The 13,815-nt window shown below is 39.9% G+C and overlaps 1 protein-coding gene and 2 pseudogenes across 9 annotated transcripts in view; 1 reads left to right on the top strand and 2 right to left on the bottom strand.

Moving 5' to 3' along the window:
* The window catches only part of TJP2 (tight junction protein 2), a 134,036-nt gene that overhangs the window by 34,042 nt on the left and 86,179 nt on the right, over nucleotides 1–13,815 (bottom strand). For all 9 annotated transcript variants that reach the window (XM_029202538.1, XM_029202539.1, XM_029202534.1 and 6 more), the window contains 3 exons: nucleotides 9,554–9,607; nucleotides 6,617–6,741; nucleotides 5,353–5,455 (listed from right to left, as the gene is read on the bottom strand). In XM_029202538.1, coding sequence (XP_029058371.1) covers nucleotides 5,353–5,455; nucleotides 6,617–6,741; nucleotides 9,554–9,598 — 273 coding nt within the window. In that variant the 5' untranslated portion in view covers nucleotides 9,599–9,607. The remainder of the gene's footprint in view (nucleotides 1–5,352; nucleotides 5,456–6,616; nucleotides 6,742–9,553; nucleotides 9,608–13,815) is intronic.
* LOC114884051 lies at nucleotides 402–1,297 on the top strand (annotated as a pseudogene).
* Nucleotides 3,011–5,202, bottom strand: LOC114883853 (annotated as a pseudogene).

The following is a 13,815-nucleotide window of genomic DNA, read 5'->3' as shown; positions in this document are numbered from 1 at the left end:
GGATAAAATAAGACAATAAGTATAAAACTCTGAGCACAGTGCCTCCAAAATCTGCTTCTACTCAAAGTGTGAAAAGCACCAAAGGGATTTAAATCACTAAGTTACAAAAATGAAAATCCAGAAAGTGAGACATTCTGTATACAAGTGCGTAGGTTCATCCAAAAGTCAATGTCATTCAAAAGAGGTGGGGGGCAGGTAAGGGGAGAGAGGAGGTAAAAGAGGGATCCTTTAAGATTAAAATGGACCGGCGAGGGCGCTGAGTGGAGGCAGCGAAGAGCGCTCGGGCGGACCACTCCGCTTTCCCGCGCCGCGCAGCCTCCCGCCCTCCGCCTCCTGTTCGGACCCGCCGCCGGCTTCTCCTCCCGAGACTGCCCTCAGCCCGCGCACCAGTCGGCTCCGCTATGGCGACCCGCAGCCCCAGAGTCGTGATTAGTGATGATGCACCAGGTTATGACCTAGATTTATTCTGTAGGCCTAATCATTATGTTGAGGATTTGGAAAAGGTGTTTCTTCTTCATGGACTAAATATGGACAGGACCGAACGGCTGGCTCGAGAATGTGATGGAGATGGGAGGCCATCACATTGTGGCCCTCTGTGTGCTCAAGGGGGGCTATAAATTCTTTGCTGACCTGCTGGATTACATCCAAGCACTGAACAGAAATAGTGATAGATCTATACCTATGCCTAGATTTTATCAGACTGAAGAGCTACTGTAATGACCAGTCAACAGGTGACGTAAAAGTAATTGGTGGAAAATGTAAAACAGATAGCTAGTGGGAAGCAGCCGCATAGCACAGGGAGATCAGCTTGCTGCTTTGTGACCACCTAGAGGGGTGGGATAGGGAGGGTGGGAGGGAGGGAGACGCAAGAGGGAGGAGATATGGGGATATATGTATACGTATAGCTGATTCACTTTGTTATACAGCAGAAACTAACACACCATTGTAAAGCAATTATACTCCAATAAGAATGTTAAAAAAAAAAGTAATTGGTGGAGATGATCTCTCAACTTTAACTGGAAAGAATGTCTTGACTGTTGAAGATATAACTGACACTGGCAAAACAAGGCAAACCTTGCTTTCCTTGGTCAAGCAGCATAATCCAAAGATGGTCAAGGCTGCAAGCTTGCTGGTGAAAAGGACCCCTCAAAGTGTTGGATATAGACCAAACTTGGTTGGATTTGAAATTCCAGACAAGTTTGTTGTAGGATATGCCCTTGACTACAATGAATACTTCAGGGATTTGAATCATGTTTGTGTCATTAGCGAAACTGGGAAAGCAAAATACAAAGCCTGAGAGTTCGAGTTTGGAAACATCTGGAGTCCCATTGAAATCACCAGGAAAATTACCAAATGTTCTAGTTCTGTGGCCAGCTGCTTAGCAGAGCTTACTGCATGTATCTTCTAAGAATTTTATCTGTTTTGTATTTTAGTTGCCGAATTCCTGAGCTCTTTATTTGCACTATGAGCCTATAGACCGTCAGTTCCCTTTGGGTGGATTGTTGTTTGACTTGTGAATGAAAAGTCTCTTAAACCACACCACTATTGAATGAAAATATTGGAACTGTATCTGTAAGAAACATTTAAAGACAAGAATATATTAGTTTTTTAATTGATATTTTAATTTTTATATATTCAGGAAAGAACAGAAGTGATTGAATATTGTTAATTATACCACTGTGTGTTTAGAAAAGAAGCAGTCAGTTTCATATCAGTGACAGCATTTAGAGGTATTGTTATGTTGGATAAACCATATGTCCTGGAATTACTTTAGTAGATTTCAGGAGCATTAACTGTATTTTCCCGCTTGTTCAGATTTATTTCTGGTGAATCTTTGTCAACAGTTCCATTTAAATACAGGTCAATAAGTTCTAAAAACCTACCACTTTTTGAAGTCTTCAATGTAAAAATCCTAAAAATAAAGGCTGTCTCTTTAAAAAAAAAAAGATTAAAATGGACTAAAGTGATTAGGACCAAATGTGATGAGTGAACTTTGATTGGATCCTGGATGGGGAAGAAAAATAATCTACCAAAGTCATCTTAGGGTATGGACTGTATATTAAATGATATTGTAGAGTTATTATTACTTTTCTTTTTTTAATTTTAAAGTAATAACAAGGATTTATCTGATTTACAGAAAAGAAATACAATTAAGAGATTAAGGACAAAACTCCATTAGTGTAAAAGTCACTGGCTACTATCTAGCACAGGAACAACTGGAATGCTTCCAGCAGTTTTGAAGCACTAAAAGATCTTAAAATGTGGATGGAGAAATAGATGTGTATATTTCTTTACATTAAATTTAAATATGAATTTTATTCTGACAAGTCAGACCCAGAATGTTACTTTATCAATTTTTATGCATTTGAACATCTGCAACATATAGCAATCCTTTGTTTAGTAATCTTCAGTATAAATATAAAAATCTGAGATACATGAGAATGTTTTTCAAATCATACTTCTATTTCTTCACAGCTTTATATGTGCAAAATTATACGTAATTATAATTTTCAAACTTTGAATATCCATGTTATTTGATATATCTGTACAGAAAGAGTAAGATAAAAAACATTTAATAAAATTAAATATATCTAATTTGCAAAACTGATGTCTGACATTTGTTGTGTGCTCGTGCAACAAAGAATGCATAGGTTATTTCTGCAGCAATCAAAAACAAAATCTTTTTAAACTCAGATTTCAAGTTTCCTCTGATAATTATTCTACTCCCTGGAAATACTTTCAAGTTTTGATTTCTAGATGCGATGGGCATTTTGTTACATATACATGTATTTTATCCCTAAACTTGTATATTTTCAAACCATTTGAACATTATAATCAGACTCAGCATGGTGATTTTTTCTTAGAATCTGTAGACGTCCTCTGTTCAGGATTAATGTAGAGATTCCCAGTGTGCCAATGTGAAAAACCAGGTAAAGATAGTATTACCACTATACTTTAGTGGGATTTCCTGCAGGTTTAGGATCATAACCATATAGGAAAGTAGCTCTTATTACAAGGATGGCTCCAAGGGAAAAGACACTGGTTGGTACGAAATCTTGTAGTCAAAAATAAGATATCAGTGTTGATAATACTATTCACAAAGAGGTTGCAAATCCTTTTAAAATGTTATCCGCATACTTAATCACAGCAGCTATTACAAGGCCTCCCAGTGCCTGAACAACAACTATCCATGTCAGCTGGTTATACCCCTGAAAAAATCCATTCTTTGATTCCAGTTCTCCTTCATAAACATATACACCCATTAATCCAAATATACTCCCCAAAAAACCAAGTTGAATGTTTCTTACCCACACTGATTGTTTGGTTTCTTTTAAGATTTTCTCAAACTAAGACCCAGCAAAGCCACTTGAAAAACATGCTGTGCGAACTGCCATGAGGCCTACGAATTGTGAGCCAGGTGAAAGTTCCTTAGAATTAAGCGCTTGTGGGGCTTCGATGGCGGCTCAGTGGTTAAGAATCCACCTGCCAATGCAGGGGACACTGGTTCAAGCCCCGGTCCGGGAAGATCCCACATGCTGCAGAGCAACTAAGCCCGTGCGCCACAACTACTGAGCCTGCGCTCTAGAGCCCGCGAGCCACAACTACTGAGCCTGCGTGCCACAACTACGGAAGCCCGTGTGCCTAGAGTGCGTGCTCCACAACAAGAGAAGCCACCGCGATGAGAAGCCCGCACGCCACAACGAAGAGAAGCCCCCGCTCGCCGCAACTAGAGAAAGCCCGCGCGCAGCAACGAAGACCCAACGCAGCCAAAACTAAATAAATAAATTTATAAAAAATTAAAAGAAAAAGAATTAAGCGCTTGAGAATCTGAGGGCCACTGTACAAAAGCAATTCCTGTCATCAAAATTACTAGGGAGAGCCACTGGTACACACCTAATTTTTTTACTAAGCGTCGACACAGAAAATAATGCAGTCCTAAGAAATTTCAACTGATATGTGACCTGATAAGTAGCTGCATCTAGATTTGACAGTGCCACAGAGAGTAAATAATTCTGAAGAGTATATATCCCTGATGGAATAGCAAGTTTCCATAGGTTTGTTAAGAATTTCACCATGTAGTATTCAATTCAGTGCTCTTAGACTACATTTGCTGTCTTTGTAGACTAATAAAATGCAAGCCATTGTTTTCAAAAGTTCAGCAACAGCCACAGCTGTAGATGATAGATAACGAGGCCCCTCCTCTTTTAAAGTCCTAGAATAACACATTGTTAGAACCAAACTGGTAGCCTGAAAGACCAAAATTCCCAAGGAAAGGTATTTTAGATTGGCTGACAATGTCTTATCTTCATTTGCCTGCTAATGTTGGGGGGTCTCCTGCAGAGGTGGCAGGCAGCTGAGGCTCACCATGGGGACAAGGGCACTGGCAGCAGCAGTTCTGAGAAGTACTCATTTTCGTGAGCCCTCCCAGAGACTGCCATTAGCCCTGCCATAGAGCCTGTAGCTACTTTTCTTAAATAGGATAATAGTAGTATAATTATGCAGATGAATATCCTTATTTAGGAGACTTGAGAAGTAAGAAGGATTAAACTGTCATGTCTGCAACTTCCCCTCAAATGGTTCACTAAAAATATGTCTTTATATACATACATAAAGAAAAATCAAAAAAAGAAAAAGAAAAATCAAGTGAATATGGCAGAATATTAACATTGTAGAAGATATATGTGTTGATTATACTAATCTTTGAACTTTTCTTTTTGTTTGAAAAATTTCATAATATAAAGTTGAAAAAAAAGTTAAATACCACACACCCAATGCATCCCCCCCCCCCCAGCACTGCCCCTAACACACTGTGTTCCAATTCTCACTTAGTGTGTCCACTTGCCCCACTGGAGTGAACACTCCTTGCAGCTCAGACCTGCTTCAGGTCATTTGCAACCAATGTTTGCTGAATGACTGAGTGAGCTAATAAATGAGTGAATGGTACAGACTGCCAGTATCTCCTAAGAAACAGGAATTTATGAAGATAGAACAGATCCTGTGAGGGCCTTTACAAATGAGTTTCTGAGCTCATAATTTAGTCTCTAAATGAATGCTGTTTTACCATTGTTCTCAATCTAGTTAATTCCCTTAGGGAATAATTGTTTAACCTGGCTCAAGGCAAATTCACTCAGACAAGAGAAGCACTGATCTTAAGTCAGGAGTAGGATAAGGAGACGGCAGGGAGGGATCCCTCACGTACATCTTTACATCACCCTTAACATCACTCTCCCAAAGTACTGAGGATATGGAAATAGTGGTCCCTAGATAGGGCGGAAGAGCAAGTAGTCATTTTCTTCTGGGCATAAAAACAAAGTCCTACCGAGGCGAGCTGAAAACAAACCCAGAACGTACAATGGCAGCGATCTTCCCACTTTTCCTCAGCTGCTGAACAGCAAATGAATGGAGCACGCCTTCCATGGGGGTGCCGTTAACCATGACCACCCTGTCATTTTCTCTGCAAATAAAACAGAAAAACGGAATGTGAAAAGCTCCCATCTCATCCCTCTGAATCATTTATTTAGGAACAAATAAAAGTGGCGGATTGACCCAAAATGCTTCTTAAAGGGCTCAGTGTCTAATGACTCCTGAGGCTTAATCCATCAACTTGGTCTGAGCTCTTCTGAGGAAGGAACCCGGGAGCCACTCAGCCCACTGTGGACACTGTCTCCTGGAAACCACCTGGGAAGAAGGACCCAAACCCACGGGGTCCCTCCAGGAGGCACTGGATAGCAGCAAGGTTTGAGCACAAATGGAACGTGTGTGTCAGGGCCTCCTTACCTATGGTACACGGTACGCTTCAGCAAGTCTACAGATCTCCCCAAAGGCGGTTGATATTCACTTGTGTTTTGGAGGGGATGAAATCAAGAGCTCGCCTCAGATTCTTAAAGAAATTTTGAGGTCACAGAACCCTAGCTCTTATTTGTCTCATCAAAAAAAGTCATGTAAAAATTCTACCATGCTCTCTGTATGAAAGAATACTAACTTGGAGAGGACCATTGAGATGAAATGCCAACAGAAGCTAAATTTTGGAGCCATGTGGCCAAGGCAGCTGTGTAATTAACTTTAGATTCTGCCCTGAGAAATTATCCTAAGGGGACTCAGACATGCACCTTTTCCAATGGCATTTGCTCTTCAGACCAGAAGCCTGGCAGTTGGAAAACCTGGGTTTTCATCTGGTAAATTTTTCCAATTTCTACCTCCCTCTTACAAATTAGATAATCATTAAGCAGACTATCCTCATTCTTAATGAATAAAAATGAAAATAAATATAGACAGTGTGGGTAGGCATCAGGGGAAAAAAAGGGCATGCCAATTTTACACTCGATGTTCATAAATGATTCCTAAACCCAGGAATGATAGTTGCGATAGAGTTATAACCATCTTCCTGTGGAAATTATTGCTTTCCTCTATTCAAAGCCTGGATATTCCCAAAGGTTTGGGGATTGTTAAAACATGGTGTGTTATGGTCTCCATTACTGCCTGAAGACTTTTCAATATACATATATAAAATTTTCTTTTCTTTTTGAATTTTAAAAGTGCACACCACTTAAAGCCCCCTGTCTAGGGCCAACCAGTGGGCTGGCAGGGGTTGGGGGCAGGGAGTAAGGACACTCACTGAAGCAGTCCATCGGCGGGCCCACCCGGGAGCACGTCAGAAATGACGATTGATGTCTCCCCATTTTCAAAGTGTGGGTTGTCTCTGCCTCCTGACACTGCAATTCCAAATCCTCTCTTGGAATCCTGTTCGTTGGGGTTAAGAGAAAAATTAAAATAAAATCCTTCTATAAGTGGTTTTCAGGATTTATTACAAGCACTCGATAAAATAAAGGTCAAACCAATAACCGGAGACAGCTCAGGAACAGAAGGCTTAGAGAAACAAGTGAGAAACAGAGTACAGCGTCATCATGGTTAGCTGACAGGTTTATAAAGGGAAATTCCTTATCTACAAGAAACAGCCTTGTGAAAGCTGGACAAGATTGATAGCACAGAGTTATCACTAGAAGAGTTATCACTAGAAGCTGGCAGGGGATGGGAAATTACATCTTCTGTCCAAATAAGGATGTGTTATTGGATTCACCAATCATACCTGTTCTCATATCCAGGCCTGAGCCAGATGGGCTGGTCACAACTGAATCTATGCTAAAACCATATTTTTAAAGAATACCTTTAACTTCCAAGTTAGGGGAGCTAGTGGTTTCACTTCCATATAGGGTCAAAAAGAAGGAAATGGATTTTAAAGATAAAATCCGAAGATGAACTTAGTTTTGAGATCTCATGAGAGAGCAAAGCATTAAATTCTTTTCTACATGCATATAAGTTGGAAATACAGATTAATTAGATTCAAGATTAATAGAGAAATGTATCACAGTGAACCCAAATAATAGAGAATCCCAACTCATTTCGGTGTTTAAAAAAGCTAAGCTCCCGGATTTCATCCAGATCACAGGGGCATGTACGTGACTATCACACTAAATACGGGTTTCATTACATAAAAATCTTCTCAGAGAATGAAAGAACCCTCACCTCAAGATAAGTTCCCACGTGGGGCCCACTGTGGCAATCGATAACAAACAGCAACACAGACAAGCTGGCTTGTTTTTCATTAATCACACGGCTTTGAATTTGGCAGTGCTATCCCCTGGTACCTGGTTTTACACAGGGAGAGCTCCATCCTCTATACCAGGCCAAAAATGTTTCTCACCTTTGCCAGTTCGGGGTCCAAACTCAAATGGTATGTGGTGGAAGGGCAGAGAGAAGAGTCAGAAGATGACAAGAGGTGAAAAATAAGACCTAAAAGGGGAAGCCTCTCAACTGAAGAAATCATGATTACTGCTCCAGAAGTTTCAGCACTTGAGCACCAATCTGTGTTTTTCTACCTGGATCGATTTAATACACATTTATTCAAGAACCAAATTTGCACTGAAGTCAAGGCTTGAAGTTCATGGTTGTGACGGTCAAAGGAAAACTCTCCCTTTGACGAACTTACAATCCATCTAAGAGGTGACAGAGACTGGAGAGACTCAGAGTGGAGAAAGAGCCATGCAGGGCCCAGGAAAAGTGAGATGCTGACCAAGGCAGCTTGATGGAATAAGCCTTTGGGATCACGAGTGCATGTCTAGCTTGACTCAGCCGCACGCAAGTCACTTACAAACTCTTGGTGGCTGCGCTTGTTTCGAATGGGGCTAGCACCTATCATGCCCAACTCAAACTCTGCTGTCAGAATAAAAAGGAACAGAGCTAACATTTATTAAGCAGTGATTATGTGCTGGATTCCAAGTACTAGAAGAAGCCTTTGTATTACCTAATTAATTTAATCAAGAGGGGCAATACCTGTGAAATACCTTTAAAAATTAAGTAAAATACACTTCCATGTGATCTTACTTCTACTTTCAACTCCACTGTGGGGAGGGGGCTGTTGTTTAAAATCTGATTAATTCGGAACCTATTAATATAATCAGGAGTGAGACAAAGACTACAACCCATATCTCCTGAGTGCTAAACTAACGTTTTAAAATTAGTTTGGGGAACTCCCCGGCGGTCCAGTGGTTAGGACTCCAAGCTTCCACTGCAGGGGCACGGGTTCATTCCCTGGTCAGGGAACTAAGACCCCTCATGTGTGTGGCGCAGCCAAAAAACATTTTTTTTTTAATTAAAAAAAATGTTTTTTTAGTTTGGACTTAAAACTCACTGAGGGAATAAGTTACAAATGCTATAATTAAAATTACAAAAGTTGTAGAAGCTACCTCAACGTCCTTAAACAGAACAGATTATTTCCATTCCTCCCTTCCTTTCTCCTCTTTTTTCATAAACTATTCTATCTGGAGACAGGTGAATACATTAATTAACCTCAATACATTAATTAACCTCTATAATTTTCTATACTATACAGACCTTAGCCAAATAATAACAACATGCAAATCCTTGTTAATGCAATAACTGTGTTTGTGTAAAAATAAATAAGATCCATGATCTGTTGTGGTATACATATACCATGGAATATTACTCAGCCATAAAAAAGAATGAAACAATGCCATTTGCAGCTACATGGATGGACCTAGAGATTATCACACTAAATGAAGTAAGTCAGACAGAGAAAGACAAATATCATATGATAGCACTTATATGTGGAATCTAAAAATGATACAAATGAACTTATTTACAAACTTGAAACAGATACACAGACATAGAAAATAAACTTATGGTTACCAAAGGGAAAAGGGGAAGGAAGGATAAATTAAGAATTTGGAATTAACAGATACACACAACTATATATAAAACAGATAAAGGTCCTACTGAACAGCACAGGGAACTATATTCAATATCTTGCAGTAACCTATAATGGAAAGGAATCTGAAAAAGTGTGTGTGTGTGTGTGTGTGTGTGTGTGTATGTGTGTGTGTGTGTATGTGTGTGTGTGTGTGTGTGTTTAATGAATCACTTTGCTGTATACCTGAAACATTGTAAATCAACTATACTTCAATAAAAAAAAAAAGATCCATGATCTGTAAACTCAAGAACAGACTGTAGCAGATATGACATGCGTAGTACTCACCTTCTGTAGGGTCACAGTGTACTGTTCCCATATCAACTCCTCCATGCCTGGGGCCTGTTTTAGAACAATCAAAACCAATCTGATTAAAAACACAAACATTTCAATGTTAGAAATAAAACTATAATTCAAAATGTCTCCATAGAAAGGCCAGCTCACACATTCTATACACCAAAGAGTGGGTATTTTTTAGGAACATTATACTACCTGTTATATTTTCAAATATACTCTCCTTGAATGAAATGGCAAACTTAACAATACTAGAAAATTAGAGAAATACATAGGGAGAGATGTACCCTAAAAAGAATGCAATATTAGGGATTTCTCTGGCAGTCCAGTGGTTAAGACTCTGCACATCAAATGCAGGGGCCGCGGGTTCGATCACTCCTCAGGGAACTAAGATCCCACATGCCGCGCAGCACGGCCAAAAAGAAAAAAAAAAAGAACGACTGGAATACTAAGTGTTAAGCTTTTTTACTATCACCACTCCAAAACACTGTCATGATAAAAGCCCTTATCTAGAGTTGCAAACAGATATACTTTCATTCTTTAAAAAAAAAAAAAAATCTCCCTTCCTCCAGTCAAAGGTGACCTCCTATGCAAGTTTCATGCATTTTTGTGTGTGGGGGCGGGCGGGGGGACGCCCACGCTGTGCAGCTTGTAGGATCTTAGTTCCCTGACCAGGGATTGAACCTGGGGCCATGTCAGTTAAAGTGCTGAGTCCTAACCACTGCACCACCAGGGAACTCAAGTTTTATGGATTTTTATGTCTAAAGGAATCCTTGGCCTTATCACAGAGACTGCCAAATTGTGTAATCTGTGGGACCCCTTGGCCTTTTCTCCACCAGTATTGTGGGTGTGAAAGATGATGATGCCAGCATAAAGACCACTGGGCTTCAGTTTCTGACAGTATTCTAAAATAGATGTCTAGGGCTTCCCTGGTGGCACAGTGGTTGAGAGTCCACCTGCCGAAGCTGGGGACACGGGTTCGTGCCCCAGTCCGGGAGGATCCCACATGCCGCGGAGCGGCTGGGCCTGTGAGCCATGGCCGCTGAGCCTGCGCGTCCGGAGCCTGTGCTCCGCAACGGGAGAGGCCACAACAGTGAGAGGTCCGCGTACTGCAAAAATATAAAAAATAAAAAAATAAAATAAAATAGATGTCTAGACAAACCTGAAAACAGTGGATATCATTCAATAATAATAATAATAATTCATTAAATGCAGGCTGCCTTTGACGGGAAATCCTTAAAGGCAAGAAATGCCAAGAAAGCTCAAAGCCAGAGAAATAAGGCAGCACTGAAGCAGGCATTTCAACAGGAGGCCGGGAAAAGAGAAACTGTAGGATCCAAACAGGGTGGAGATCAGATCAGAGTGAATGTATTTGGGGCAAAAACACTACCAGGCAATGGAGACAGCAGGGACAGTCACCTGCCTACATTATTCTTGGCTCTGGGTAGAGTGGAAATAACTAAAAATACCTCCATGGAGAATTCCTGTATCAATAGACCTGTACTCACTCAGGTTTGAGGCTGAAATTCATATTACAGATGTGACCACACCCTCCCCGCTCCAAAACCCTCACACTCAAAGTGGTACTGCATTGGTAGCACCACCCACCCAGGTACATGGAGGAGAATGAAATTCTCCCCTAGAAACACATTAAAACACAGGCTTCAGAGAATCCCTCAGATAAGCATTTGAGGAATATGAGTTCACAATTTAAACACACACACAAAGCAAGTGAGAGTTAAAAGAAACAAAAAACTGCAGAATCAAAGACTATAAATATTGGAAATATAACCACAGACCAAAAAAAGGATGTATAGTGTTTCATGGAAATATAACCATAGACCAAAAAAAGGATGTAAAATGTTTCATATGTTTGTTTATCATAAGTTAAAAGGGGAAATTAAAGTATAATGAAAGCACAAGAGAACATCAAAAATAACCAAGCTGGACTTCCCTGGTGGCGCAGTGGTTAAGAATCCGCCTGCCAATGCAGGGGACACGGGTTCCAGCCCTGGTACGGGAAGATCCCACATGCCATGGAGCAACTAAGCCCATGTGCCACAACTACTGAAGCCCGCGCGCCTAGAGCCCATGCTCCACAACAAGAGAAGCCACCACAATGAGAAGCCCGCACACCGCAACGAAGAGTAGCCCCTACTCGCCACAACTAGAGAAAGTCTGCGTGCAGCAATGAAGACCCAACACAGCCAAAAATAAATAAATAAATAAATTTATTTTTAAAAAAAATGACCAAGCAAATCTAAAGAAAAAATTCTAGAAATAAAAAAATATAATAAAATTAACACATTTTTGACGGGAGACATATTATGGCCACAGGAGTTAGTTTCTGCAAAAATCCCCCAGTCAATAATGTATTAAATTTAAAAAATGGATTAAACCACATATGACACATGGTTGAAGGCAATAATGAATTAGAAGAAAGATGTGAAGAAATTACCCAGAATACAGCACAAAGCATTAAAAAAAGTGGGACACCTGAAAGAAATTAAGAGTGAGAAAGTCGTACAATGTTTCTAAGATTTCCTAAAGGAGATGATAAGAGAGTGTGGGAGAGAGGCAATACTCAAAGTCACAACAGCCCTTCAGGACTTGATGATTTTTCAGGTTCAAGAAGGCTTATACATCACAAGCAGGGTAAATTCAAAAAGAAAGAAAACCACTTTGAAATTCATGGTAATCTTACTGCAGAAAAAGATACAGAGATGAGAGCATGTAGGTAGAAGAGGTTACAAAAGAGCAAAGAGAATAAGAGCTGACTTTGAAACAGCAATAATGAAAGGCTGTACTCGGTAGAACAGTATCTTTAAAACAGTATCTGTTGATTTAGGGGGCAGAAAGACATATTTTTTTAAAACAAAAATTGGGAAAGTTTATCACAAGCAATAAAAGAACTTCCAAAGGATAAATTTAAGAAAGGAATAATCCCAGCAGGAAGACCTAAGACGCAAGAAGGAATGTAAGCCCGGACATATATTGGCTGTATATAACTAATCAATATAATAACGTATGATTTGTGAGAGTTAAACAAATAAGACAGAAGTAGAACACTGGGCAACATAGCATGTAAATCCAGAAGACTTAAACACGATTTAATTATTCTAAATATTTTATTCAAGAGTAGAGTTAAACTGTAGATTAATTTTGAATTTCACTGGGTAAAACCCACATGTTAAATTTTCTGGCATATATAATTTCCAAGATAGCAGAGAGGAAAATAAAATGAAAACAAAGCAAAACAAAAGTCAATCCAAAAGCAGGCAGAAGAGACAAAATGGGAAATTTAGAAAAAGCAGGGCAAATACAAAACAAACTGTGACTGCAGAAATGAATATAGAGGAATATAGAAGAGTAATCACAATAAATATAAAGACAGATGGTCAAGATGGACTAAAAACAAGTAGATCCAGCTACATTTTTTTTAAACAGAGAATATCTAAAACATAAGGACACAAAGGAAAGGAATCTAATTATATGAATAAAAAGCCTTGCTGTACTTATTATATACAAATAATTTAAGAAAAACGATCTAGTTCCTTTACATTAAATTTTTAAAAAAATCAACTGTGCCATCCCTGCACTGCTACTAATGACAGAGAAAAGAATCAAAACACGTCCAGATAATGTGCTCCTGTTTTACCCAGTTAACAAACTCTTAGGCTTGGGGGGGAAAGACGTTTAGCACAAAAGGCAATTCTAACAACTGATATATTAGAGCAGATAATTTATCCTTTGATAGAACAGGATTAGGAAAAGGCAATTTTGCTTGTATGTAGAGAAGAAAGATGAGCCAGCCACTCTTGAGTAGCTATAACTGATTACTCAAATTGAGAGGAGTTTATAGTCTTTTAGTTCCCTCCTCCCTCTATGTACTCGCTTTAGGAACATTTCCCTGGTTAATACCATCTGGCTCCAAGAACTCTGAGAGATTTAAAAATAGAATTCAGGGCTTCCCTGGTGGTGCAGTGGTTGAGAGTCTGCCTGCCGATGCAGGAGACACGGGTTCAATCCCTGGTCGAGGAAGATCCCACATGCTATGGAGCAACTAAGCCCGTGCGCCACAGCTACTGAGCCTGCGCTCTAGAGCCCGCGCGCCTAGAACCTGTGCTCCGCAACAATAGGAGCCACCACAATGAGACGCCCGCGCACCGCAACGAAGAGTGGCCCCCGCTCACTGCAACTAGAGAAAGCCCATATAAAGACCCAACTCAGCCAAATAAACAAAAAACATAAATAGG

The sequence above is a fragment of the Monodon monoceros genome, unplaced genomic scaffold (assembly GCF_005190385.1).
Source record: "Monodon monoceros isolate NGI ecotype Baffin Bay Population unplaced genomic scaffold, NGI_Narwhal_1 Super_Scaffold_5, whole genome shotgun sequence".
Classification (NCBI taxonomy): domain Eukaryota; kingdom Metazoa; phylum Chordata; class Mammalia; order Artiodactyla; family Monodontidae; genus Monodon; species Monodon monoceros.
The sequence above is the reverse complement of the archived record's forward strand: the minus strand, read 5'-3'. Positions and strand labels throughout refer to the sequence as shown.